This window comes from Rhododendron vialii, chromosome 9a (genome assembly GCF_030253575.1).
Source record: "Rhododendron vialii isolate Sample 1 chromosome 9a, ASM3025357v1".
Taxonomy (NCBI): domain Eukaryota; kingdom Viridiplantae; phylum Streptophyta; class Magnoliopsida; order Ericales; family Ericaceae; genus Rhododendron; species Rhododendron vialii.
The window spans coordinates 37,383,062-37,409,231 of NC_080565.1; the positions used below are offsets into that span (position 1 = coordinate 37,383,062).

Sequence of the window (26,170 nt, forward strand, 5' to 3'; positions counted from 1 at the left end):
AACCAAAAAGTATTTTGGCAATCCAAAAACGGGACTTCGGGTTGGTGCTGTGCAGTGAGTTTTACTGCATCATGATGCGCATCTCTGAACCATCGGATCGTGCATCTGACGAGTCGGATCTCATCTCGGCAACCAGTGATCGAAAGTCGTTCATTGCCACACACTACTGTACAACACCGTCCCTCAATTCCCAAAAAAGAAACGGAAAAGTGCAAATAAGCACCTTAACTTTCACCTCAATGTATCATAAACACCTAAACTATTTAATTTTTCAAAAAAATACCTTTAGTTAACCGCCATTATGAAATTGGGCACCCGGATCCTATTTCTGTCCATTTGATGACGGAAAATGCAGACATAGCCCATTTTACTGCTGACTTGGCTTTCATGGACCAATGTTAATCCTGGACGGACGTTCAAACCTCTAATGTTTTGTGGTCATGTGTCTCTACACGTGATTTGGTTTTTCTCCGAAAGATGTCCTCTCAGCTAAAAAGAGCCAAGTCATCGTAAAAATGGGTCAGGTGTGCATTCTCCGTCACCAAATGGACACAAATAGGATCCAGGTGCCCAATTTCATAACGACAATTAACTTCGAGTGTTTTTTTAAAAAAATTAAATAATTCAAGTATTAACGAGACATTGCGGCCAAAGTTTAGGTGTTTATTTGAAACTTCCAAAAAAAACAAACGTACCCGCATCCTCCGTAAATTATACACTTGAGACCCAAGCCCACACTCCCTCCCCACCACCAGCCATCTTCCCATTCGATGGCTGCACCACCAACCCTCCCAATCTCAAACCCCGCCCAATCGCAGCCCCCCATCTCCGCGACCACCACCCCCGCCTTCCGCGCCTTCCTCACCCGCCTCTCCTACTCCTTCCGCCAACTCTCCTCCAACCGCCGCCCCTGGCCCGAGCTCCTCGACCGCTCCTCCCTCTCCCGCCCCGACTCCCTCTCCGATGCCGCCTCCCGCATCCGCAAAAACTCCTCCTACTTCCGCGTCAACTACCTCACCCTGATCGCTCTCGTCCTCTCCCTCTCCCTCCTCTCCCATCCCTTCTCTCTCCTCGTCCTCCTCTCCCTCCTCGCCGCCTGGCTCTTCCTCTACCTCTTCCGCCCCTCCGACCAGCCCCTCGTCGTACTCGGCCGCACGTTCTCGGATCGAGAGACCTTGGGCGTCCTGGTCGTGTCCACCGTCGTTGTGGTGTTCCTCACCAGCGTCGGATCCCTTCTCATCTCAGCCCTGCTCGTTGGGATCGGGATCGTTTGCGCCCACGGCGCGTTTAGGGTTCCCGAGGATCTGTTTCTCGACGATCAGGAGGCGGGGAGCACCGGCTTCATGTCGTTCCTCGGTGGCGCCGCCTCTTCCGCCGCCGCCGCGGCTGCTCCAGCCGTTATTTCCGCTAGGGTTTGAACCACACATGCGCACTATGTGAGTTAGGTTTGATCAAGGCTTGATTGGATCTCTTTCGGATGTGATTCGATGTAGTTTTGAGGGTTAAATGAATCGGATCCCTCTCAGCTTCCCGACTGAATTGTACTGTTTCTTAGATTATTATGGAGCATGATTGATTACCTCTGATTTTGCAGTAGTTGATTTTGTATTTACGATTAGTTTTCCTATGTAATGATATTGGATTTGGATCACAGCTCCTTACTCATACTTCTACTCCAATGGCAAATTGATATCTAAGCACAAATTTGAGTAAGAATCGTTAGAATGGTTTCAATTTGGGAAGAAAAAATAGTCTTTTGAAATTTGAGTAAAACTCTGAGTCTCCCTTCATCCAAGTAAAACTCAATTTGGTATAGGTTTGGGTCAAGAATTGGAGTGGATTTTGAGGGGATTTTACTCAAAATTTGAGTTTTGAGTGAAAAAAGAGTAAGGGGTGGAGAATGGAGATGCTCCATTGCTGTTTCTTAACGGATTCTGATTAATGAGTTTAAATCAGGCCAATTTTCATCTCCTGTTGTTTCATTATTTGGATCATATTTGCCCCCAAGGCAGTACCTTATTGGATCTCATTTCAAATTTGGTTGGATAATTCTTGTTTTCCTTCTATGTGCAGTCTTATTTCTTTGACAGATTTTTCAGTGGTTTTGTGAGGGAACTCTAGCCTGTAGATTCATAGGGATATTTTCTTCTGTTGCTTTTACTGTCAGATATGTCGTGACAACAATGGGGTAAGACCGTAAGAGGCGTCGATCAGATTAAGGGAAGAGTGAGAATCATATGGAACGAATACTTTTAATCGTAATGACCTAACAGGTAATTAGTTCTCGGGCGTTTCGCCAATTACTAATTGGTTCACCACTTACCCACAGAGTTAATTCATGCATTATATGGTCAGTTGCTGAATTTTGACTCCAGAATTTTGGATTACGCTGCAGTTGTAGATTGAGTTGGCTTTTCCGGCATCTTTGTATGAACTTAAAGGACTTATATAGCTCAAGTTATTTGTTTCCACACGGTTTGCTTTGTTCTGTCTTTGGATAATTTCCATTTGTTCTTTGGATTGTGGTTGAAGTTTCTAAATTATGTTCAACAAGGGGGACAAATGGAAAATCTCACCTCCCCATTTGAAATTTTCAAGTTCAAGCCTTGTTAATTGTTACCCACCAAAAAGAGTTGAAGGTCTTTGAAGAATGGTTTCCGAACCAATCTGCATTGCCATGGTCGAAAGAGCTATAAAGTCGGTTTCACCTCTTGATCGTATGAATAGCCTGATGATGGTACAAACCTTAACTGTATACACTTTCCCAGGATGGAGTTAGTTGAGAGTGATGGTAAGGCAACCTCATAGCGAGACTGAGACAGGAAGTCGCCCAAGGGGAACACCCCTGAGAGCTCTATGTTCACTTGGGCTCCCAGAGCCACCCGTTCTCTCCCAGCACGGTTTCCGATAAGTTTTTTCTCCACTCTCGCATCTCTCTCTCCACTCATCTCCCAAACAACCTCGATGTTTTATGTTCAAACAATGAGTGAACGATGGAGACTGGTTAGAAATGAACAATTGACTTGAAATCCGTAGCGCGAGCGGGCTTCGGTGAGGTCTCAGGTTTTTATCGAACAATTGCAAACAATTTTTCGGATGTTACGGAATTACTTCCCAGACAAATTCTAGAATCATGAGGCGAGGCAGTCAAGGCATGGTGGCAATATGTACTAGGATATTCAGGTACAATGTGGAGCTGAATCTATGGAATTGCTTTTGTCCATGGAAGATAGATTAGCAAAAAGTTGAAGGCCCGGTGCAGCGGGCGGAGAGAAAGCTTGTCCATTTTGGTTTTGTTACCGGCAGTGATGCAGGAGCATAACAATGGCAGCAATCCGAGGGCCCAGTACCTTAATTTTGATGCACAAGCCAAATGACATGTCCAAAAGGTTTGTTATATGTCTAAGATCATCCATGTAGACTTCCGATGTGGGACGAGATGTTACAAGTGGTGACCTGAGTTTGAGTCCCACAGGGAGTAGGTTTGGTGTTTAGGGCTATGATAGTCTCTGAATCCCCATTGACTAACATACTAACACCTCACTAACTCCTGTTGATGTATATTGTATGACAAAAATAAAATATTATCCACAAGTAAGTATATAGACTCGACAAGAATGTGTGATAGACATTATCCATGAGTAAGTCTATGGACTTGATAAAAATGTGTGATAGAGAACGGTGTTGGGACATTAAGTGGCGGTGCCACCAAAGTTATCTATACCGTTCCATACCGGTCGGTACGTACCGTTTTTGACAGAATTCGGTACTCTACACTTCTAATTTCGTTCCGGCTCAAATACCGGTCGGTACCGGCCAATACCAGATAGTACCGGACTACTTTTAAATTTATTTTTTTCTTCAAGTACCGGACAATACCGGACGGTACCGGGAAAATACCGGACGGTATCGGGCAAATACCTGATGGTACCGGACAAATACCGGATTATTTATTTTTTATTTATTTTAAAAAAAGTGTATATTATACTATAAATTCTTTTAAGTAAGAAAATAACACTAATAGTGATCAATCTGAAACGATACCCGGTATTTGACCGATACGTACCATACCAGTAAGAAAATCGGTACCCTGACTGGTACAGTATTCAGAACATACATTGGGCGCCACAAATCCACCAAATAATTAAATCTAAGGAGTTTTGACAAAATGAGCATGAAAAAGCAAATAAGTGATTGTTCTACATGAGGTCGCATGTTCAAATTCTTAGGGAGGCTTAACATTCCAAGGTCACTGGAGAGTTTGTCTGGAATTAGCTGACGTGCGCGCAAGTTAACTCGGGAAAAAAAAAGAAGGAAAATTCTAATACCACACCCATTTACACACCTATTCACACACTCATACTCACAATAAGGGTGGGTCCACACACACTGAATGTGTAGTATATGCGGGTTCCACCCTAATTGTTGTAAGTATGAGTGTGTGATTGGGTAGGTAATAGGTGCGGTGGTAGAACACCAAAAATAACTTTTGTTATCCCACCGAACATAACACGTGGATCTTGAAAATACAGATAGTACCCTCGTAATTATCGATTACTCTTTCTGCAAACGGAGAGGAGAGTTCGGAGAACGTGTTCGGAGAAATTGATGAGAGCGGCGGAGATTTCGAAGTCACACAATACCACCACTTAACCAAAGTCATAGACTCATACCTGACTTAATTTCTCGTGTCATTTCTCAGAGAGAGAGAGAGAGAGGAGAGAGAGAGAGAGAACCAAAGTCATAGACTCATACCTGACTTAATTTCTCGTGTCATTTCTCAGAGAGAGAGAGATCTTCTTCACCTTCTGCATTTGCCATGGAGTCCGCCGCTCTTCTGCGCTCCCTCAACTGTAAATTCTCTTTCCCTCCTTTTCTAAAATTCATATCACGACGCAGAAATTTCGCAATCATTTGTTGTTATGTGGTACGATCTCTTGCTAGGAGCTCGGTCTTGTTTTCGTGTAATTATGGATTAGTCTCGGAGTTTGCTAAGATTATGGTGATATGATTTGATCCTTGTCAGTGATGTATTACAACAATGGTTTCAGATATATCCTGTGGTGCGATGTTTTTTAATGTGCACCATAACATTTCCCTGTTCACAGTCGTAGAACATGTGACGGAGTGAAACCTAAGAATGAAATCAAGATCGTGTCGGTTCGGCCTCTCTATAATACTATAGCCGTGCCGTCTATGTGTTTCTGTTAAAGCATCCAACTCCAAACCAATTGGCAAAGAGTGGAGAAGCCGCCCAGGCTTATATACTAGTTTTGGAGGAGATAATTAACAAATGTGGAACAAATCTCAACACTCCCCCGCACGTGCGACCCCTGACTCGCATGTGGAGTGGTAAACAAAGGATCCACAACACTTGGATCACAACAAACAACGGTGCACTTATGGCACAAACAAGGGGGAACAAATTCTCCGAAATCCTAGCTCTGATACCATGTTATAGCATCCAACTCCAAACCAATTGGCAAAGAGTGGAGAAGCCGCCCAGACTCATATACTAGTTTTGGAGGAGATAATTAACAAATGTGGGACAAATCCTAACAGTTTCTTTCCAGATGACGTGGGCAATTTGAATCCAGGAGGAGGTCTAGGAACATAAAAACATGCCTATGTGGCAGTGTCTCATTGGCAGATGAAAACTAGCAATCCATCCGGTTGTGAATGGAACAGTGCCATATAGGCATGTTGGGCATGTTGTTGTGTTCGCAGACTTTCTCCTGCATCCAGAGACCTCAGCTATGTTTTAGTTTGTTCTGGCCAACTTTTAGGAGGGAAAGAGATGATTGTTTGTACTATGTTTGAACAAACTAATGATGGAAATGGTATTGCAGCTGAGGTGGTCCTGACACATTGTTTTGCAGTTTGTTTGAAACTCTCATCCTAAATCTATTTCAGGAAAAGTAGCGAGTTGGCTGCTAATATTTGTTGTTTCAGAGACTTCAGACTTTGGTGAATGCTGCTTTTTAGCCCACATGCATTTAGGAACCATACAAGTTTCAAAGGAAGATACTCATGAGTCCCTGCCTAAACAACAACTTAAGCGTAGAAACCCACATATTTAATATCTACTAAACAGTACAATATCAAGTAATTTGTTTGTGTATCAGTGTATATGTTACCTAACTTACCTGCAGGAGTTCATATACATAGTTTTAAATTTTAATAAATCTTTTGACATATATCTACGCGAACTCTACCATTCAACATATGATTTTTTCGGCCCCAGTCATTCTTCTATGAGATCCCAACTCTATCAATCATAAGGACTGCTGACACGTCATAGAGTTTTGGCATATCACGTGTTTGATCTTTTTACGCAACTCCATTTTATTTCATATATGAGATTTAAAGATTCTCCTTATCTGTCCCTTTACCATATAGATCAGTGTTCACCTATTATTTTCCACTCAACACAACATATCAATAAACTCCAGTATAGGCCTGGGTTGCAACTTTCTTTTCTTCTTTTTTAATAAGAAAAGCTCTGGATTGCAACTTGATGCTGATAAGTTAATCATTGTATTGTAGGTTCTGTTGGCAGTCTATCACATGTGCAATCCATACTTAAGAGACCTTGCATGGTTGCTTTGCATAATGTCTCTTCGCCTACCTTAAGTAAATCACGAAACCAAAGCTTTGCACTTGGTGGGAAGCTTGCTTCTCCAATAAGGCAGGAAGGAATGACAGTATCATGTGCAAACACGTTGGAAACTACCTCGATGACTATGTCTGATGGTGAGTTGCTTTATTCGAAATGCACGTGCATGTTTAGTTGCTTTTGGTGACAGAATGCAAGCTGCTGTAAGTTTGTGCACTATTGTTTTCTCTTGATTTTAGTGGTCATTTAATTGCATATTTCTGTTTTCCAATTCGCTTCTCTGATTATTAAAGTTATGATATCCACATAAGTCCAATGTTGGGGCATAGGTACATTACATAGTTAAAATTTAAGTGAACTTGTTTGCTTTTAAGTTGAAGTTTGTTAGACGTCTCCTTAGGGAGTATGGATAAGGAACAGGCCGACTATTTGATGTCATGATTTACGTAGTTGTGTATAGTGTATGTACACAATTTAGACATGTAAATGTAGTTGCTTTTCTTTTTTTATGCATTTCAACTTCCCTTCTTATCCAATTATCTGAAAACCATAACGTTGCACTTCATCAGATGGCGTACGACAAGGATCGCACAATAAGAATCCTTTGCCACGTGCAACCTTCCCTAGTGGATTTGAGGTCAGTCTATATTTACAAAAGCCAGCTATTCAGTTACAACTTTGTGATTTGTTTATTGATTTTTATTAAAGAGTTTCATGGTAAACTTGATTATTACTGAAGTGTTATTTACTGCAGTTTCATGTCTTTCACATCATGCATTTTTTTTCGAGGTACTATTACGTTTTTTGATTTATACCTCAACCTCAGTGCAGTAATGCATATGTGGGCGTCACGGCAAAGGCTCAAAACTTTTCCACTCTATGTTACCGTTGCTTTAAACGTTCAGTATGGATTTAACTCTTGCTGCTTTACGAGACATCTAGAACACTTAGCTTAGGATCTTAGATTTTCATCTGTTATACTGAAAGTCACCTCAAAGGTGAGTGTAATTTGTGAAGAATATAGATGTGCCTTGAGGGAATGACCTTACCTCAAGTAGTGGCTATTTGGGGCTATAACGTAGATTAATACTCTGTAATTTTGTTTCTCAAATTTGTATGTGAGTAGAAGCCGCAACGCCCAAGCATAGAAGAAAGATGCACATGATTCATGCCATTCCTGGGGCAATTAACTGAGGGAGATGTTTGGCCTTGTAAATTCTCATTGATTAGATGATAACTGAATTTTGTTTGGTTGTGTGTTCACAACATAAAATGCCTTTAAGGATGTCAAAGATTATGAAGTTAATTGAAATTCAACTTGTTTCAATATAAAATCAGGCACTTTGGGCTTTTTGATGCCCATTGCAGCCAGTTCATGGTTTACTTTTCCTCACTGAGTTTTGCCTTGATGTTGCACATAAATTGTTGGTAGTTTCACTTCTTTCTTTCTTCTACTGGAAGTCTATTGGTTCAATGGTTTCTCTAATCTTGACTAGAACCATTACTAGAGTGCCTTTGTTTTCTTTTATCAGGCGTTGATTCTGGAGGTCTGTGACGAAACGGAGGTTGCTGAGCTGAAACTAAAGGTAAATACATAGGCACCTATGCTTGTTCTATTTTTTCCCAAATCATGGGTGAATTAATGGTTTGCTTATGCTGTGGGAGAAAGTGAACGTGGATGTTTGATAGTTAGATACGATAGTGCTCATTGATTCAATATGCTACGATGTAATTTTTTAAGCAGTTGTCTAGGGAGAAATGAGCGTGGTGGGTGGATGAAAACTTTGGAATGCATGCTTTGTAAAAGTGTTTAGAAACTACTCAAAACGTGCTTGAAATGTGGTAGAAAGGGTCTCAACAGCGCCAATAGCAGGGTAAAGCCAGTTGCTTCATGACTTAGGTTTAAGATTTATTGAGAGGATTTTATGTGTGGAAATTGCTGGTACATCAGTATTTCATCTCCTATCCTTGTTTCTTGAGGACAAGATGACTCAAAATGCATGGGTCTAGACAGCATTGTACTCCCCAAGTGGGAGTGATGATTCCGCTTGTTAAAAACCCACTCTGGAGGAATTTATGGGTATGAATTTCTTCTTTTAACACGAAAACATGATGCCGCTGATTGTGCTCTACATTAATCTTTTGGGATTGTTGAAAGTGTCCTGCTTTATACGACCTCATAGTTGATCTAGCCTTCATTTCTTCGTCATAGGTTGGAGACTTTGAAATGCATCTGAAGCGTAATATAGGTGCCGCAGAAGTTCCCATGGCTGTAGATTATCTCACAACTTATGCACCTGTTTCCAGCAGCCCAACAAGTGAAGCAGCTCCTGCTCCCTCCCTACCACCACCCCCACCACCTCCGCCTCTACCTCCAAAATCCTCCACAGAAAAAATGAGTCCATTTGTAAATGTCTCTGCAGAACAATCGGCGAAGCTAGCTGCACTGGAGGCTTCTGGATGTAGTGAATATGTTTTTGTGAAGTCTCCAAAAGTAAGCATAGTCAGGGCCTCTTTCACCTCGGATTTGTTAGTATAACTTCTTCCTGTTAACCAATTACCCCTTATTTCCTCCCAGGTTGGCTCATTCCAAAGGAGCAGAACACATAAAGGAGTGAGGAAACCTCTAAATTGCAAAGAGGTTCGAAGTGCTGAACGATTCTGTGATTATTCCCGGTTCTTTAATTGTTGCAGTACTGGAACCAAGTTCTACACATCTGCTTATACCTATATCGAAAATGCTTGACTGCCATTTATGTGAATAAACAGGGTGATGTAATCAGAGAAGGACAAGTGATATGCTACGTGGATCAGTTTGGTACCGTACTTCCTGTGAGGGTGAGCCTTCGGTTTAAGCTCCTTTGCTTGTGCTTCTGCAGTTATGATCAATTTTTCATGAACTTATTTTCTCACATTTATTGAGCAGTCAGATGTGGATGGAGAGGTCTTAAAGTATCTCTTCAATGAGGGAGGTATGATGTCTGATTTTCTTTATTCATAAGTTCCTGATTGGTATCTTCAGCATTTCAAATTGCTTCAGGAAATGGGCAAGATTTCTTAGGCTGAAATACAATGACTAATTGTAGACCATTTTTACAAGGTGTTGACATATTTGTGCATTGGTGCAAGGCATACACTGTGCTGTGTCTTTCTTATTTCAAAAAATGACAGAATATTTCCTGCTTATTCCCCCTGATAAGCGAGTATGTTGGAAAGTGTACATAATTTGTTTCTGTATAAGGTAAAAATTTGTGGCAATTGCTGTCAGTGTTTAATATAGCTTGTAACGTGGCATCTATTTTTTATGCCATTTTCAACAAAGTGGTGGTAAGAGAAATTATAGATTTAGGCACATGGACTTGTTTTGTGGGTTTCTTACTGCCTGCAGCAGTTGCTTTTTTTTTTTTTTTTTGCGCAATGTTGAAAGCTCTGGTTGCCAAGTCTAATGCCGAAGGTGAAGTCTGTCTCCAATTTTATACTTAATGGGGACCAAAACTGGTCAGTTTTGTTTTTCTGAAACTTAGTGAAGTGCTTAAACTGTCATGATTCAGTTTGGTTGATAATTTATCAAGTTTTAATCCACAAACTTAACTGACCTGCTATGCAATCAAACATTACGTGGGTGAATAAGCTGGTTGTGGATTTAGTGGTCCTTGAAGGATTGAGGAAGCATAGTAGTGTTGGGCTGTTGGCCTTGTTAATGTAAAAATTGGGGGAAATAGTCTTAGCTGATGCCATTTTGTATCAATTTACTTCTCGTCTTCAAACACTTATCTTTTTATGTTATAGCGACATGCTATATAACCGAGGTGATGCTGCTTCTATACGTTCTATCTCCTAAGCAGTAACGAACAAAGTTGAATAGAATAAAAAGAAAGAGTATAAGGAAGGAAAGAAAAGGGTGAATTTTGTGGAAATTGATTTTAGCACCCCAAAAATTGATGGAGGGGCTCCAAAACGATGTCGTTTTGTGTATCAACACAGTTCAGTTTTGGAGCCCCTCCATCAATTTTTGGAGTGCCAAAATCACAATCCGTTGTTTTTTTTTATCTTGTACTGTAGTTTAAGTACTTCCAGGAGTTGATGTATTGGTTTGTTATCACTATGCTTAATTTTTACACTGTTTTTTGACAGACCCTGTGGGTTATGGGGACCCGATTATGGCCGTCTTGCCATCGTTCCACGACATCGAGTGAATTCCATTTCCAGCTGTGGTTACTGTCACTTCCGTTGGTGAGCACCAAGGTTTGCAGTTTACTTTCACAAGTCATTCAGTTCTTCCTTCTTATGCCTCCTTGCATCTTTGCAATTTGGGGAGACAAAGCTTGTAATGTAAAGTTGCTATTTGTGAGAAATAGACCACTTGTCCGGAAATAACTAAATACACATTACAAAATGAGAAGTTTAATCACTTGTATTAGCTATGTTTTTGTATGTTAGTGAAGCCATAGGTAACTGTTGCAGCTGGAATTACTAAGGATTTGTTCCGTATAGTTTTTTTATCCTGTTTCTGTTCACAGAATATTCGAATGCTATGAACAAGATCATGTTCGATAATAGTGTGCAAATACATAATGGGAGTTGTATTACTCCAAAACAGAGCTGCTCCAGTGTAAAAGTTCCCCATCGCAGTGATACTGGACCACAACAGACACGAAAATTGGTGGTGGTGTAGAGTTATAGCCTCTTATTTTACGTACATAAATTCCTAGATAGGCTTACAGACATGAAGACACGAAGATTGTATACACTAGATCTAAATTTTAGAAACTTCCTAGCAACCATGCACGTCCATCGTAGAGGTTGGAAATACATTCATAATATGGCACCTCTTACTAGAATGAGCAATAGTAATGATCCAATTACGTATGTTGCACTTTCCTTGTATTCAGAAAACAATTACAAGAATTGTTGTAGAAGTAATATGTAACATGTGATATTTGATATTTGATGCAAAGGAGGACAGGTTTTTAGTATAACATTATTATCAGCGTCTCTTGAGCTGTGGTGTCACGCCCTCGATATTGGACATAGTTAATCATAACTTTTTCATAAATAAACTATTATCATCTTCTCATACATAAATACCCGGAGATGACATGCCAAAGTCATTCCATATACCAAAGTCCTTTCAAAATGTAAATCCAAGAGGTCACAACCCAATATTTCACAAGTAGCAAAAGAGAGCTAGGAAGGAGATGAGTGTTTTTACATTCATCTAGAGTTGAAAGATATATAAATAAAGTTACATTTTCATCTTCAAAATATGATTAAATAAGATGATAATACTCTTCAAAGATAAGCTTTCAAAAGATGTCTGGCAATGCTCATCAAGCATTTTATGCTCTGAACCTTAGTGGTTATCTGAAAATGAAAGGGTTGAGCAAACATATATCTGAAAATGAAAGGGTTGAGCAAACATATACTCTGTACGAAAATTTTTCAACAAACTCTATATGCATATGAGATGAAATGTGCTTAGGAAATCCTAACATGAGCAATGACATTTTGAGCAATGACATTTTGAATAAGGTAAGAACATAATGCTCCACCATAAATTAGAAAACAAAGAAAACACACACATACACACCATTATTTCTAAATCTCAATTTCCCATCAACCGTATTTCTGTTTATAGAGTTTTTGTTTCAACATCAATACATCATGAGTGATTCCTAGTGATACATCCACAGATGGACCTAGTCATATTCCGTGTGTTTGGGACCACGTGGCATCCCCCTTTCGCCAACTGTAAGAGCTTGTAAAGCTCGTTTCTCAACTTAGATTGAGTGATTCCTCTCCATGTATGGGATATCCACGTTCCAATGTCTTAAATTCAATCATTTTCCTCCTAGTCTTGCCACAAGATTTTATCTTGATTGCTCAAAAAAAATACTCATTCCATCCCTATTTAATTGTCCATTACGATTTTGCATGCATTTTTAACTGCTTATATCTCTCGACGTATCTTGCTAAAAATATACAATATGAATCTTGTTTGATAGATCTCAATTTTTTCTTTAAGACAATTATTTCAAAAATATGAAACATAATATATATCGGGGGATATAAGTTGTTGAAAATGTACGCAAAACCTTAGTGGACAATTAAATTGGGACAGAGAAAGTAGGATGAATGTAGCGGATACAAGTATTTGGAGAGAGAGAGAGAGAGAGAGAGAGAGAGAGAGAGAGAGAGAGAGAGAGAGAGCTCACACTGCTATGATATTTCAAGTGTTAAGTGTAGAAATTGCATTATGCCCCTTCACGAAATTAATTATTGCCCCCATCTCCTAATATATTACAAGTCAATACACTAACCCTTAAGCTAACACTTAATAATAATTAACTCTAAAAGTTCATAAAAAAAAATCTCCATAACATGCGGGTCCCCGACAAACTCGTCCATGGCACACAAAATTATTCAATTATAATATGACGTAACAATAACATTACATAAAATAAATTAAAATTAAGCACGGGTTTCTACACATGAGAGCCACTCAGATCTAGCTCCTCATTCATCCTATCTTGCAGCTTCTGTTTAACCTTCTCAAGAGCGACTTCTAGATTCTTCAGCTGTAAAATGATTTATCTTTGCAATCTTAGTATCCATATTCAGCTTCACTTTCAAACACTATGGTGTCTGTTACGAAAATAAGAACAGTTCCCTACCTCTTGTTTAGCAAATCTGTTATGGATGAACAACCCGCTAAACAGATCAAAACTGTCCCTTGTTGTGCTTTCTTTCTGCCATAAACCCATGTTAGCGTACATCGTCATCGTGGCTACTTTAGGTCCTGTTTGGTTTCTGAGACTCAAGAGTTACCAGGAGAAAGACTGATCTTACCAATTTAACCAGCGTCTGAAAGTTTTTGGTATCTATAGACGTAGACTCAATCGCCATTTCGGACAAGGTCCTGCCAATCACCGGAGTCCCATGATTGAATTTGTTCTTTAGGTACTTAGATGGGGAAAGCATTGTAATACCTGCCAATTGTGTGTGTGAGAAATTGACTTCTAGCAGCTAGTTTGTCATGCTCTTCACAAGACATTTCCAGCATTTTGCAACCCTGGATCAAGAACTAAGAATATGAACAGGCCCAAGAGGGTAATAACGAGCTAGTCATTTGAGTTCAAATTGAGATTAGTGATTGTGTATAGTATTTTACCTCACTTCCAAAAATTTGAAGGAAACTTGAGCACACAACTTCATCCCTTATTCGGACCCTGTCGTATACAAAAGTCAGGTCTTTCCACCCATCTCTCCCGCTTTCTGGTCCGAACATCGGGTGAGTGCAAAGAATGTCTGAATCCGCCGGCAGTACCTTCGAAACACGTATACATATAGATATACATAAATATAACAGATAAGAGTTGAAGTGTATGAACCAAATTCACTTTCAAAACTTAGAATCTAATTTTTAAATTTTGGTTTTGACTTGAATCAAGTAGTACAATATGGTATGGATTTACTGAAACAGACGCAAGAATTCGTTGTCCCCGTTAAGCGGGTGAAATAGATACATACTTGCAATAGAACTTGTTTTGGGTGTTCCTTGACCGAGAGAACATCCACAAAGAGCGTCGGCCGTTTCAGACGGTGAAACGGTATTGATTTTACCACCTCTGATAGGGACAGAATCGATGTAGAGAGCATCACCACATCGTTTTCAGCCTCGAGAAACCCATCAATTTCCCTGGCAATTTTGAAACCAGCAGCAATCAATCTGTGAGATGAATACGTATAAAGAAATACTTATGTTTGTATAGTGGTGAATGAATATACCTGTAGAAAGAGATACCCAGATGGGAACAAAGGTGGGAGTGGTCGGATCGAGAAGTGGCTGTGATGGTGTGGCCTTGTTTAATCATGGTTTTGGAGAGGAACTGTCCAAAGGGGCCGAAGCCTATTATGCCTATCTTCAGGGGTCTTGATGAGGAGGTAGAAGAAGACATGGCGCAGAGAGAGAGAGAGAGAGAGAGAGAGAGAGAGAGAGAGAGTTACGGAACAAAGTTAAGAAAACGGCGCATTGACTTTGAGGTTTATTCACTTTCCGTGGCCTCATTCGAGATGATCTCGATGGAAAACCTCACTTTTCTATCACCACATTTTTTGATCCTACTGTGTGTTTATTATTGATCTGAAACGTTTATCTTGTAGAACCCATGTAGCAGTGTATCCATGTATAAAATAAACTTATATAGATAGGAGTATCAAAAATTAAATTTTGCTCCGTAAAATGGATAGTTTATCTTTATTATTATTGACAGAAATCAGATCGTCCGTTTTATAAACTAAAATCCAAATTTTGATATATCTATCGACTTCCAATCAAGTTGATTTTTTGCATGGCAATATTATATTTCGTGTCTTAAAATATGAACGGTTCAGATCACAACAATACACTTAGTGGGACTCATAATAAGCGGTGGTGTAAAAGTGGGGTTTCACACCGCCGGTGAATAGAATTTATTTTCGAGTAGTTATATTTCCCATTTTCTTGGCATCTTTGAGTTGACCTTGACCTCTCTACACAGATCTTAGTACACGCATCTTACACAGTTTTTTTTTTAATTTTTTTATTGGGCAGAAAAGCTACGTGCACAGCAGCTGGTGCACAGCAGCTGTGCACAGACCCCGTTTTCTTCCGCCTCGGGTCGTGCAAAAATGATCGGAGCCGCTCATTTTGTTCAAAATAAGTCGTTTAAGGTCTCTGTAAAAAATGAGCTGGCCTAAATTCTGAAGTGATTTTGGGTGTTTTGTTAACGCCTCTAACGATATCGAACGAAGCTCATTTTTTACAGAGACCTTAAACGACTTACTTTGAACAAAATGAGCTGCTCCGATCATTTTTGCGCGACCCGAGGCGGGAGAAAACGGGGTCTGTGCACAGCTGCTGTGCACCAGCTGCTGTGCACGTAGCACAACTCTTTATTGGGGGGAGGGGGGCTCACATTGGATTTTATAAAGATGATTCGAATCGCTTATTTTTTCTTAAAATAATTTGAAAAATGTCCTAGTAAAAAATCAAGTAAATCCGATTGTCAATAAGAGCTTTTTCAAAATTCATAGGATGGAAAATGAGCAGTTCAGATCATCTTTGTGGGACCCAAAATGAATCCCACAAAATTCTATGCAAGATATGTGTTAAAAGGTTTGTGTAAACTTACTTTTCGAAAGTTTGGCACGGAGCTCATGGGATATCGTTCGCAGTTGGCTCGTTTTGTCGGGCAAATAAGAAGGGAAATTAGTTTCTACTAGTTGATTTCAGTAATAATTGATGTGAGTGGAAATTACTTAGTTGCTCTCATTAAATTAGAACATTGAGAAGACAAAAAAAAGTTTGAGGAGTAATTTGGTTTTTCTCTCCACCTGGATTAGCTTATCCTAGGGTGGAGGTGCAATTAGCTAAACCCCTCCAAAGATTAGCTTATCCTAGGGTGGAGGTGCAATTAGCTAAACCCCTCCAAAGAGATAAGCTCTCCCCCCTCCCACAGCCCCTCCATTCTCCCACTGTCAAACACCACCTTCCTTCTCCCACTCCCTCCCTTCCTTAGACAGTTAGACCCCAAACAAATAGGGCCAGTATATGTCATCGATTGGTTAAAGTGGGAACATAGAAAATAAAGATTAGCCAACACTTCTACCATCTATCCCTCTCCATGGCTCATCCTATTGTCTAATACTCCATAGGAGAGATAACGAGTCGCTCTCAAACATACTCTAATTGAGTTGATCACGAGCTGATCTTGAGTAGCTTTATTTTTTTAAACATCAATCTTACCGAGGGAAAAAAAATTCAAGCACCAGGGTAAGCAATCTCGGTAAACTACATATAATTCCGAAGCTCCTGATCCCTATTTAATCCCGGCATCAACCATACCTATAGGATAAGGGAAATACATTAGTAGTGGTGGTGTTTTTCTATAGGGACCGAAAATGAGGATTGGGATGCCATACATTTCAGGAAATCGATTCAGTAGGTGTAAAATTATATAAAGTACAAGACTGAACGTAGTAAATAAGCACAATAGCAGACACCGATATAGGCAAAATAGTAGACATCAAATACCAAGAAGTTTACCCCTGATACAAAATACTACCAAGACGTTGAACAAATAGCATGAATCAACTCACAAGAACTTTGAAAGCCGATTTCTAGCTCTATGCGCATACGTATGCCACATGAAAGGGACTTACCTTTTGTGAACCTGTTAGTACCACCGCCACATCCAACTTGAAAATTGCAAACAAATTTCAATATATATCTTGAAGTATAAGCGCTAACCACAACAACTCCGCCAGCATCACTGGGATTACCCTTGGGAGTTAGGACACGACACAGATGCAATATGTAAGTTTCATATTATCATTTGACTGGATCCTGTCCCTTCACATTAGTAGTGTTTGGAAACTTCTTCCACAGGCCGGCTGGCATTCTCATGCAAATATGCCTTCAAAAATCTTTTTAAAGTTGCAAATGCCTATATTGTACGGTACATAGTCTGTCTCCTTTACTAACTTGTATAATTTCCCTGACCTGAATTCTCTATGTCCGATCCATGCGTATCATTTTGTATCAATTTACTTCTCGTCTTCAAACACTTATCTTTTTACGTTATACCGACATGCTGTATCACCGAGGTGATGCTGATTCTATAATTTCTATCTCCTAAGCAGCATCGAACAAATTTGAATAGAATAAAAAGAAAGAGTAAGGAAGAGGGAATTTATTTATTTATTTATTTTCTTGTGCTGTAGTTTAAGTACTTCCAGGAGTTGATGTATTGGTTCGTTATCACTATGCTTAATTTTTACACTGTTTTTTGACAGACCCTATGGGTTATGGGGACCCGAGTATGGCCGTCTTGCCATCTTTCCACGACATCAAGTGAATTCCATTTCCAGCTGTGGTTAAATTTTCTGTCACTTCCGTTGGTGAGCGCCAAGGTTTGCAGTTTACTTTCGCAAATCATTTGCAGTTCTTCCTTCTTATGCCTCCTTGCATCTTTGCAATCTGGGGAGACAAAGCTTGTAATGTAAAGTTGCTATTTGTGAGAAACAGACCCCTTGTCCGGAAATAACTAAATACACGTTAGAAAATGAGAAGCTTATTAGCTATGTTTTTGTATGTTAGTGAAGCCATAGGTAACTGTTGCAGCTGGAATTACTAAGGATCTGTTCCGTATAGTTTTTTTTTTCCTTCCTGTTTTCCGTTTCTGTTCACAGAGCAAATTGAATGCTATGAGGAAGTCAAGAAGATCATGTTCGATAAAATTGTGCAAATTCATAATGGGAGTTGTATTACTCCAAAACAGAGCTGCTCCAGTGTAAAGTTCCCCATTGCAGGGATACTGGACCACAATAGACACGAAAATATTATAGCCTCTTACTATTACATACATTGTGAGACCTGACTCTCATTTTTGTACAAAAAGAAAAAGAAAGGATTGTAACCTTTAATGAGGACCACATATTAGTAGAGAATAAGTTAAAATATTTATGGACTATATTTTGAGAGAAATGACAAAGAATGGAGATATACTCCTGCATGGAGATGGGCACATGGGTGCTAAAGAAGAATTTGAGGGTTTTCACCTTGTATGGGGCAAATGACATTTGGCACCAATAATTCATGGGGTTGTCTCCCATAACTCTATATGTATGTATTTAGGTAATACACATGGGGGAACTCAGCTAAGGGGGAGCTGGGTTGGACAGAGGGGAAGGAACACTAAAGAAGGGGGATAAAATGGGAGGAGATGAAGGGTACGCACAAGAGAAAATTATGGAAAGTTATGTAAATATATTGAAGGAAGTGGGATTGGTTTTTCTTTAGGTTTTTCTGCTTGTTTGTAAGTGAGTGAGTGGCGTTAACCAACTGATTTTGTTATGTTTTGATCGTGGTGCTTGAGGAGATGGGTTGTTACATACATAAATTCCTAGATAGGCTTCCAGAAGATTGCATACACTAGGCCTCAATTTTAGAAACTTTCTAACAACCATGCACGCCCATCGTAGAGCTTGGAAATATATTCATAATATGGCACCTCGTTCTAGGAATCTTAGCTCATATTATGGTTCGGGCTATAGTAATAATCTAACTACGTATGTTGCACTTTCCTTGTATTCAGAAAACAGTAGTACAAGAATTGTTGTAGAGGTCATATGTAACATGTGAGATTTGATGCAAAGGAGGACAGGTTATTAGTATAACATTATTATCAGCGTCTCTTCAGCCGCGGTGTTATGCCCTCGATTATAAACATAATTAATCATAACTTTTTCACAAATAAGCCATTGTCATTTCTATACATAAATACCCATAGATGACATGCCAAAGTTATTCCATGAACCAGCGTCCTTTCAAAATGTAAATTCAAGTGGTCACAACCCAATATTTCATAAGTAGCAAAAGAGGGGAAGGAGATAAATGTTTTTGCATTCATCTAGAGTTGAAAGATGTATAAATAAAGTTACATTTTCATCTTCAAAACATGATGATAAAGTAACTCTTCAAAGATAAGCTTTCAAAAGATGTCTGGCCATGCACATCAAGCACTCTATGCTACCAACCTTAGTTGGTATCTGAAAATGGAAGGGTTTAGCAAACACGTGCCCAGTAGAAAAAATTTGGGCAAAGTCCACTTTCACCCCATGTGGTTATCGTCATGTGCGGATACCGTTTTGAACCACATAACCTACCTATGGTTTTGAAAATGTGTGGATGGACCCCTTACCATCATGTTTTCTATCTATATTAACGGAGGTGTATATCGTTTTGAAAATGTGCGGATGGACCCCCTACCATTATGTTTTCCATCTATATTAACGGAGGTGTATATCACACGCTTCTAGAATGTAATCTGTGTCATTCATAATGTATTAAATAAAGAATAGAGTATCTCTGTAAAAAAATCATCTCGATTAGGCTTCAATAACCCAGTGATCCAATTTTTAGTAAATTCAAATTTGAAATTTTAATTTCATAACAAAATCAATTCAACCATGAGTTTTTCATTTTTTGATTGACTTGAATTTTGGCTTAGATGTATTACTCGTCAAAATTTACAATATCAACGGTTTGGATTCAATTTTTGGTATAGGAGATAATGTGGTTAGATTTAAAAAAGAAGACGAACCAAGGGACATGATGAGAACATATCGGTCTTTTAATGTTGTGTCCGTTAATATGGATGTCAAACATGAAGGCAGTGAGTCTATCCGCACATTTTCAAAACCACAAATAAGTTATGTGATCAGTTTTGAACAATGAGAAGGATATCCGCACATGATGATAACCACAGGAGGTCAAAGTGGACTTTTCCCAAAAAAATTCCAACAAACTCTGTATGCATATGAGATCAAATCAAATGTGCTAAGAAAATCCTAACATGAGCAATGACATTTTGAATAAAATAAGAACATAATGCACCACCATAAATTAGAAACCAAAGAACTCACACACACGCACACATCTCCTAATATATTACAAGTCCACTAACCCTAAAGCTTACACTCAATAATAATTAACTCTACCCTTCCTTCTGGGTACTGCTAACTATTCTAGGAGGTATGCAAGCAAGATCGTTTGATTTCCTCCTTTGTCCAGTAGATGGCCGGCTCCCCGTTGTCGTAAACGACGTCTGCTATGTTTAGATTGGTGTTTTGAATTTTTTTTTGAAAAATAGTAAGAGTAATAAGTAGAAAGAGATAGAGAGAGAAATGTTAGAAGTAGAAGGAATCTAGAGGGAATTTTTTGAAAAATTCTTTTTGAATTGTAAAGAGAACAAGGCAGAATTTAAGTTGAGGACTACTCTACTACCATCATGCCGGCCTTTTTAACTGTGTCCTCTTCTACTATCTAGGCATCCCGGAACTGCAACCTTTCAATCCTGAATCAAAGGTAATTTCATACATCATGTCATTCGCTCATCCTTCTCCTCGTCGGGGTTACTCCCATTTATCTCTAACTTCAAAAGTTCATAGAAAAAAAAAAACTCCATAACATGTGGGTCCCCAACAAACTCATCCACGGCTCACAAAATTATTCATTATAATATGACGTAACAACAATATTACATAAAATAAATTAAAATTAAGCACGGGTTTCTACACGTGGGAGCCACTCGGATCAAGCTCCTCGTTCATCCTATCTTGCAGCTTCTGTTTAACCTTCTCAAGAGCGACTTCTAGGTTCTTCAACTGTAAAATGATTTACCTTTGCAATCTTAGTATCCATATTCAGCAACATTTTCAAACACTATGGTGTCTTTTTAGAGGATAAGAACAGTTTCCTACCTCTTGTTTAGCAAACCTGTTATGGATGAACAACCCGCTAAACAGATCAAAACTGTTCCTCATTGTGCTTTCTTTCTGCCATAAACCCATGTTAGTGAACATAGTCATCGTGGCTACTTTAGGTTCTGTTTGGTTGCTCAGACTCAAGAGTTACGAGGAGAAAGACTGATCTTACCAATTTAACCAGCGCCTCAAAGTTTTTGGTATCTATAGACGTAGACTCAATCGCCATTTCGGACAAGGTCCTGCCAATCACCGAAGTCCCATGATTGAATTTGTTCTGTAGTTTGTTCTTTAGGTAATTAGATGGGGAAAACAATATTGTAATACCTGGCAATTGTGTGTGTGAGAAATTGACTTCTAGCAGCTAGTTTGTCATGCTCTTCACAAGACATTTCCAGCATTTTGCAACCCTGGATCAAGAAACCGAGTATATGAACAGGCCCAACAGGGTAATAACGAGCTAGTCATTTGAGTTCAAATTGAGATTAGCGTCTTGATTAGTGATTGTGTCTAGTATTTTACCTCACTTCCAAAAATTTGAAGGAAACTTGAGCAGACAACTTCATCCCTTATTCGGACCCTGTTGTATACAAAAGTAAGGTCTTTCCACCCATCTCTCCCGCTCCCGCTGGCTGGTCCGAACATCGGGTGACTGCAAAGAAGGTCCAACTCCGGCGGCAGTACCTTCGAAACATACAACGCATACATGCAGAATTGCAGACATACATAAATACTAACAGATACATATAACTCAGTTGATAGAAATCAAACCAATTTTCTGCTTATATAAAGAGCTGAACAAAATAAGATAGTTGAAGTGTATGAACCAAATTCACTTTCAAAACTTAGAATCTAATTTCTAAATTTTGGTTTTGACTTGAATCAAGTAGTAGTACTCTAAATTTTGGTATGGATTTACTGAAACAGGAGCAAGAATTCGTTGTCCCCATTAAGCGGGTGAAATTAGATACATACTTGCAATAGAACTTGTTTTGGGTATTCCTTGACCGAGAGCACATCCACGAAGAGCGTCGGCCGTTTCAGACGGTGAAACGGTATCGATTTTACCACCTCTGATAGGGACAGAATCGATGTAGAGAGCACCACCACATCGTTTTCGGCCTCAAGAAACCCATCAATTTCCCTGGCAAGTCGAAACCAGTAATCAATCTGCAAGATGAATAGATAGGAAGATATAGTATGTGTGTATGGCGAATATACCTGTAGAATGAGATACCCAGATGGAAACAGAGCTGGGAGTGATCGGATCGAGAAGTGGCTGTGATGGTGTGGCCTTGTTTAATCATGGTTTTGGAGAGGAACTGTCCAAAGGTGCCGAAGCCTATTATGCCTATCTTCAGGGGTCTTGATGAGGAGGTAGAAGACGACATGGCGCAGAGAGAGAGAGAGAGAGAGTGAGAGAAGAGGAGGGAATTAGGGGGCGTTCCAATTTCTCTTAAAGTTCTTTTTTTTTGGTTCAAAAAGTAGGCTTGTTCCAGATTTTGAACCTTCCTTTTTTTCAAAAATGTTCTGGTCTCTGTTCCCAACAGTTTCCGGATGAAATGACAATACTGCCGCTGTCCCATTTTCATCTCCCAAGGCTTCACACACGGTGTTGTTCTCTCTCCTCTTTTCACTATTTTTTTTCTTTTTTACTTTTCTTTCTCTTTCTTCTCTGGTGGTGGGCTTTGTAGCATGAAGAAAAAGCAGCAAACCAAAAACTACTACGAGTTCTACCCATAAAACCAGAACGAACACGACGGCGGTTTACACTTTGTTACGCGCATAACTCCCTCCTTTTCATATGGTCCCAAAAGATGAGGCTTAAGTGATCACGCCCGTAAAAGAGCAAGACAATGTGATAGGGATCCGACCCACGAGTTGGAACCAGCGGAAATAATGACTCGGGCTGGGGTAGCCGGAGAAGTGGAGGTTTCCGGCGGCGGTGGGGGTGAAGTTGGATTCTCCGAGCAGGGAGTTGCTGACTTGGGCTCTGGTTAAGGTTGCGTAGAGTGGTGATCGAGTGAAAATTACTCGTTTGGGTTCGTTAATTGGAGTGCTTGTTGGAATGGGTTTGTGTAAAAATCGTGGAGAGAGAGAGAGTCTCCCTGGGTCTGGTCTGTGCGTACAAGGAGAGGAAGGGTGTTTCACCCTTTATTCCAGTTTCCGAGGTCACCCACCATGAGTCGTTTATGTGAAGTTTTTGCAGTTGTGGTCCGTGAACAGGATTGCACTTGCACGAGGGACCCTCGAGTAGGGGGGTTGGGGGACATCGGGTTTCACGTAAAAATATCCGAATTGCCCTTTCTTTCTTTTTTTAAATGATTTTGTGAAGGTTTCCGTAAAAAATCAAATCAATCCGATATCAGTAAGTGCTTTTTCAAAATTCTTAGGCCGTTGGTTTGCCTTGCTAATTTTGAAAAAATACTTATTGACATTGGATTGACTTGATTTCTTACGGAAATCTTTACAAAATCATTTTAAGAAAGATGAGAAGTTCAGATCATCTTTGTGGGATCCAAAATAGATCAAAAAAAAATCAGGGCAAGATATTTGTTGAAAGGTTTGTGCAAACAGTCTTTTTGAAAGTTTGGCACTGAACTCAAGGGATATCATTAGCAGCCTGCTCATTTTGTCAAGCGGATAAGGAGGGAAATTAGTTTATACTTGATTTGAGTAATAATTGATGTGAGTGGATAAAAGTGAACGATATACGAAATTACTTGGTTGCCATCATTAAGTTATAACATTGAGTATACAAAAAAGGTTTGAGGAGCAATTTGGTCTTTCTCCCCACCTGAATTAGCTTATGCTAGAGTGGGTTGCGATTAGCTAAGCCCCTCCAAAGAGATAAGCTCTCCTCCGCTCCCTTATCCCCTTCCTTCTCCCACAACCAAACACCACCTTTTTCTCCCTCTCCTTCCCTCCCTTAGACCCCCAACAAATAGGCCCAGTATATGGCATCTTTTGGTTAAAGTGGGAACTGAGATAAATAATAGTAACACAAAATAAAGATTAGCTAACACTTCTACCATCTATCCCTCTCCATGGCTCATGCTATTGGCTAATATACTCCATAGGAGAGACTAATTATTTCAAAAGATAATGAATCCATTATATAATTTTGAACTATGACAGATAAATGAGAAGAAGCCGAAGTTTTTTTTGTTTTGGTAATTAAAGTTGATTGTTCAAGTTTGGTTTGACATATAAAGAGCTTCAAATATATTAAGCTTAACTTTGTTATGGAGGTTGATCGCGTGCCAACTTGAGTAGCTTTTAATTGTTTTAGGCATCATAAGCTGAGTGAGCAAACTAGTGGCTCATTCAAGCTCGGTTAAATTGGTTCACATAACAAATCGATTTTGAACAAGCTTTTAAGCATACATTGAACTCAGACTCGAGTATTTTGGTTTGTTCATCAATCCTACCAAGGGAAAAAAAATTCAAGCACCAGAGTAAGCAATCTCGGAAAACCGGCCACATATTTCCAAAGCTCCTGATGCCTAGAGGATAAGGGAAATACTCCTACATTAGTAGTGTTCATGTTTCTTACAGCCGAAATGAGGATTGGGAAGCCATACATTTCAGGAAATCGATTCAGTAGGTGTAAAATTATGAAGTACAAGACTGAACTTAGTAAATAAGCGCAATAGCAGACACCAAATAGGCAAAATAGTAGACATCAAGTTTACCCCTTGAAACAAAATACCAAGAAGTTGAACAGAGAGCATGAATCAACTCACAAGAACTTTGGAAGCCGATTCTAGCCCTATGTAAAGAACATTCCGCTCTATGCGCATACGAATGCCATGTGAAAGGGACTTACCTTCTTCAAACCTGTTAGTACCACAGCCACATCCAAATTGAAAATTGCAAACATATTTCAATTTTGAAGTATAAGCTCTAACCAAAACAACTCCGCCTGCATCACTGGTTTACCCTTAGGAGTTAGGACACGACACAGATGCAATATGTAAGTTTCATTATCATTTGACCGGATCCTGTCCCTTCACATTAGTAGCGTTCGGAAACTTCTTCCACAGGCTAGCATGCTCAAGCAAATATGCCTTCAAAAATCTTTTTAAAGTTGCAAATGCCTATATTGTATGGTACATAGTCTGTCTCCTTTACTAACTTGTACAATTTCCCTAACCTGAATTCTCTATGTCCGATCCATGCGTATCATTTTGTATCAATTTACTTCTCGTCTTCAAACACTTACTGTATCTTTTTACGTTATACCGACATGCTGTATCACCGAGGCGATGCTGCTTCTATAATTTCTATCTCCTAAGCAGTATCGAACAAATTTGAATAGAATAAAAAGAAAGAGTACGGAAGAGGGAATTTATTTATTTATTTTTTTCTTGTGCTGTAGTTTAAGTACTTCCAGGAGTTGATGTATTGGTTTGTTATCACTTTGCTTAATTTTACACTCTGTTTTTGACAGACCCTGTGGGTTATGGGGACCCGATTATGGCCGTCTTGCCATCTTTCCACGACATCGAGTGAATTCCATTTCCAGCTGTGGTTAAATTTTCCGTCACTTCCGTTGGTGAGCGCCAAGGTTTGCAGTTTACTTTCACAAGTCATTCAGTTCTTCCTTCTTATGCCTCCTTGCATCTTTGCAATTTGGGGAGACAAAGCTTGTAATATAAAGTTGCTATTTGTGAGAAATAAACCCCTTGTCCGGAAATAACTAAATACACGTTACAAAATGAGAAGTTTAATCACTTGTATTGGCTATGTTTTTGTATGTTAGTGAAGCCATAGGTAACTATTCGCAAGGAAGATTTGCATGGAACCACGCAAGAAAAAACGCATTCAAGCCCATTTCGGATCCCACAAAAATATAGAAAAATATCCATAAATTTTTGAATTTTATTTTATAGGGCCCTATAAAAAATCAGCTCTAACGGACATCAGTAAGTATTACTTTTGGATTCATAGGGGCGAACTGAGTAGTTTCGCCCTACGGATCCAAAAGTAATACTTACAGATGTCCGTTGGAGCTAATTTTTTACAGGGCTCCATAAAATAATCTTTAAAAAATTCTTAATATTTTTCTAGGTTTTTGTGGGACCCAAAATGGGTCCAAACGCATTTTTCCTTGCGTGGTTCTCCGCAAATCTTCCTTGCGATTAGAATTTCTGAAATCTGTCTAGTTTTTGTTTCCTGTTTTCCGTTTCTGTTCACAGAAAAAATTGAATGCTATGAAGAAGAACATGTTCGATAAAAGCGTGC

General features: G+C 39.4%; 3 protein-coding genes across 4 annotated transcripts; 2 read left to right on the forward strand and 1 right to left on the reverse strand.

Annotated features, from left to right (window-relative positions):
- The first annotated feature begins 642 nt into the window (after positions 1-642).
- On the forward strand, positions 643-1,651 carry LOC131301577 (PRA1 family protein B3). Its single transcript, XM_058327937.1, has one exon. The coding sequence runs from the start codon at positions 771-773 to the stop codon at positions 1,416-1,418; it is 648 nt and encodes a 215-aa protein (XP_058183920.1). The 5' UTR covers positions 643-770; the 3' UTR covers positions 1,419-1,651.
- Positions 1,652-4,520: 2,869 nt separating this feature from the next.
- LOC131301576 (uncharacterized) lies at positions 4,521-25,659 on the forward strand. 2 transcript variants are annotated; one of them, XM_058327936.1, is made up of 10 exons: positions 4,521-4,718; positions 4,783-4,853; positions 6,547-6,753; positions 7,186-7,253; positions 8,149-8,202; positions 8,829-9,110; positions 9,195-9,257; positions 9,386-9,454; positions 9,543-9,588; positions 25,377-25,659. In XM_058327936.1, the coding sequence occupies exons 2-10, from the start codon at positions 4,820-4,822 to the stop codon at positions 25,436-25,438; spliced, it is 885 nt and encodes a 294-aa protein (XP_058183919.1). In that variant the 5' UTR covers positions 4,521-4,718; positions 4,783-4,819; the 3' UTR covers positions 25,439-25,659. The 2 variants fall into 2 exon arrangements, with proteins under 2 accessions (XP_058183919.1, XP_058183918.1); XM_058327935.1 differs by lacking the exon at positions 25,377-25,659 and adding an exon at positions 10,751-11,133.
- On the reverse strand, positions 12,842-25,317 carry LOC131301557 (uncharacterized). Its single transcript, XM_058327920.1, has 20 exons — positions 22,145-25,317; positions 21,899-22,067; positions 21,446-21,607; positions 21,251-21,333; positions 21,096-21,165; positions 20,921-20,995; positions 20,735-20,824; positions 18,943-19,068; positions 18,218-18,275; positions 18,023-18,076; positions 17,455-17,636; positions 16,820-16,855; positions 16,659-16,718; positions 14,405-14,613; positions 14,147-14,315; positions 13,788-13,943; positions 13,606-13,688; positions 13,466-13,535; positions 13,291-13,365; positions 12,842-13,194 (listed from the first exon to the last, which is right to left on the reverse strand). The coding sequence occupies exons 1-20, from the start codon at positions 22,513-22,515 to the stop codon at positions 13,102-13,104; spliced, it is 2,391 nt and encodes a 796-aa protein (XP_058183903.1). The 5' UTR covers positions 22,516-25,317; the 3' UTR covers positions 12,842-13,101.
- Positions 25,660-26,170: the final 511 nt, after the last annotated feature.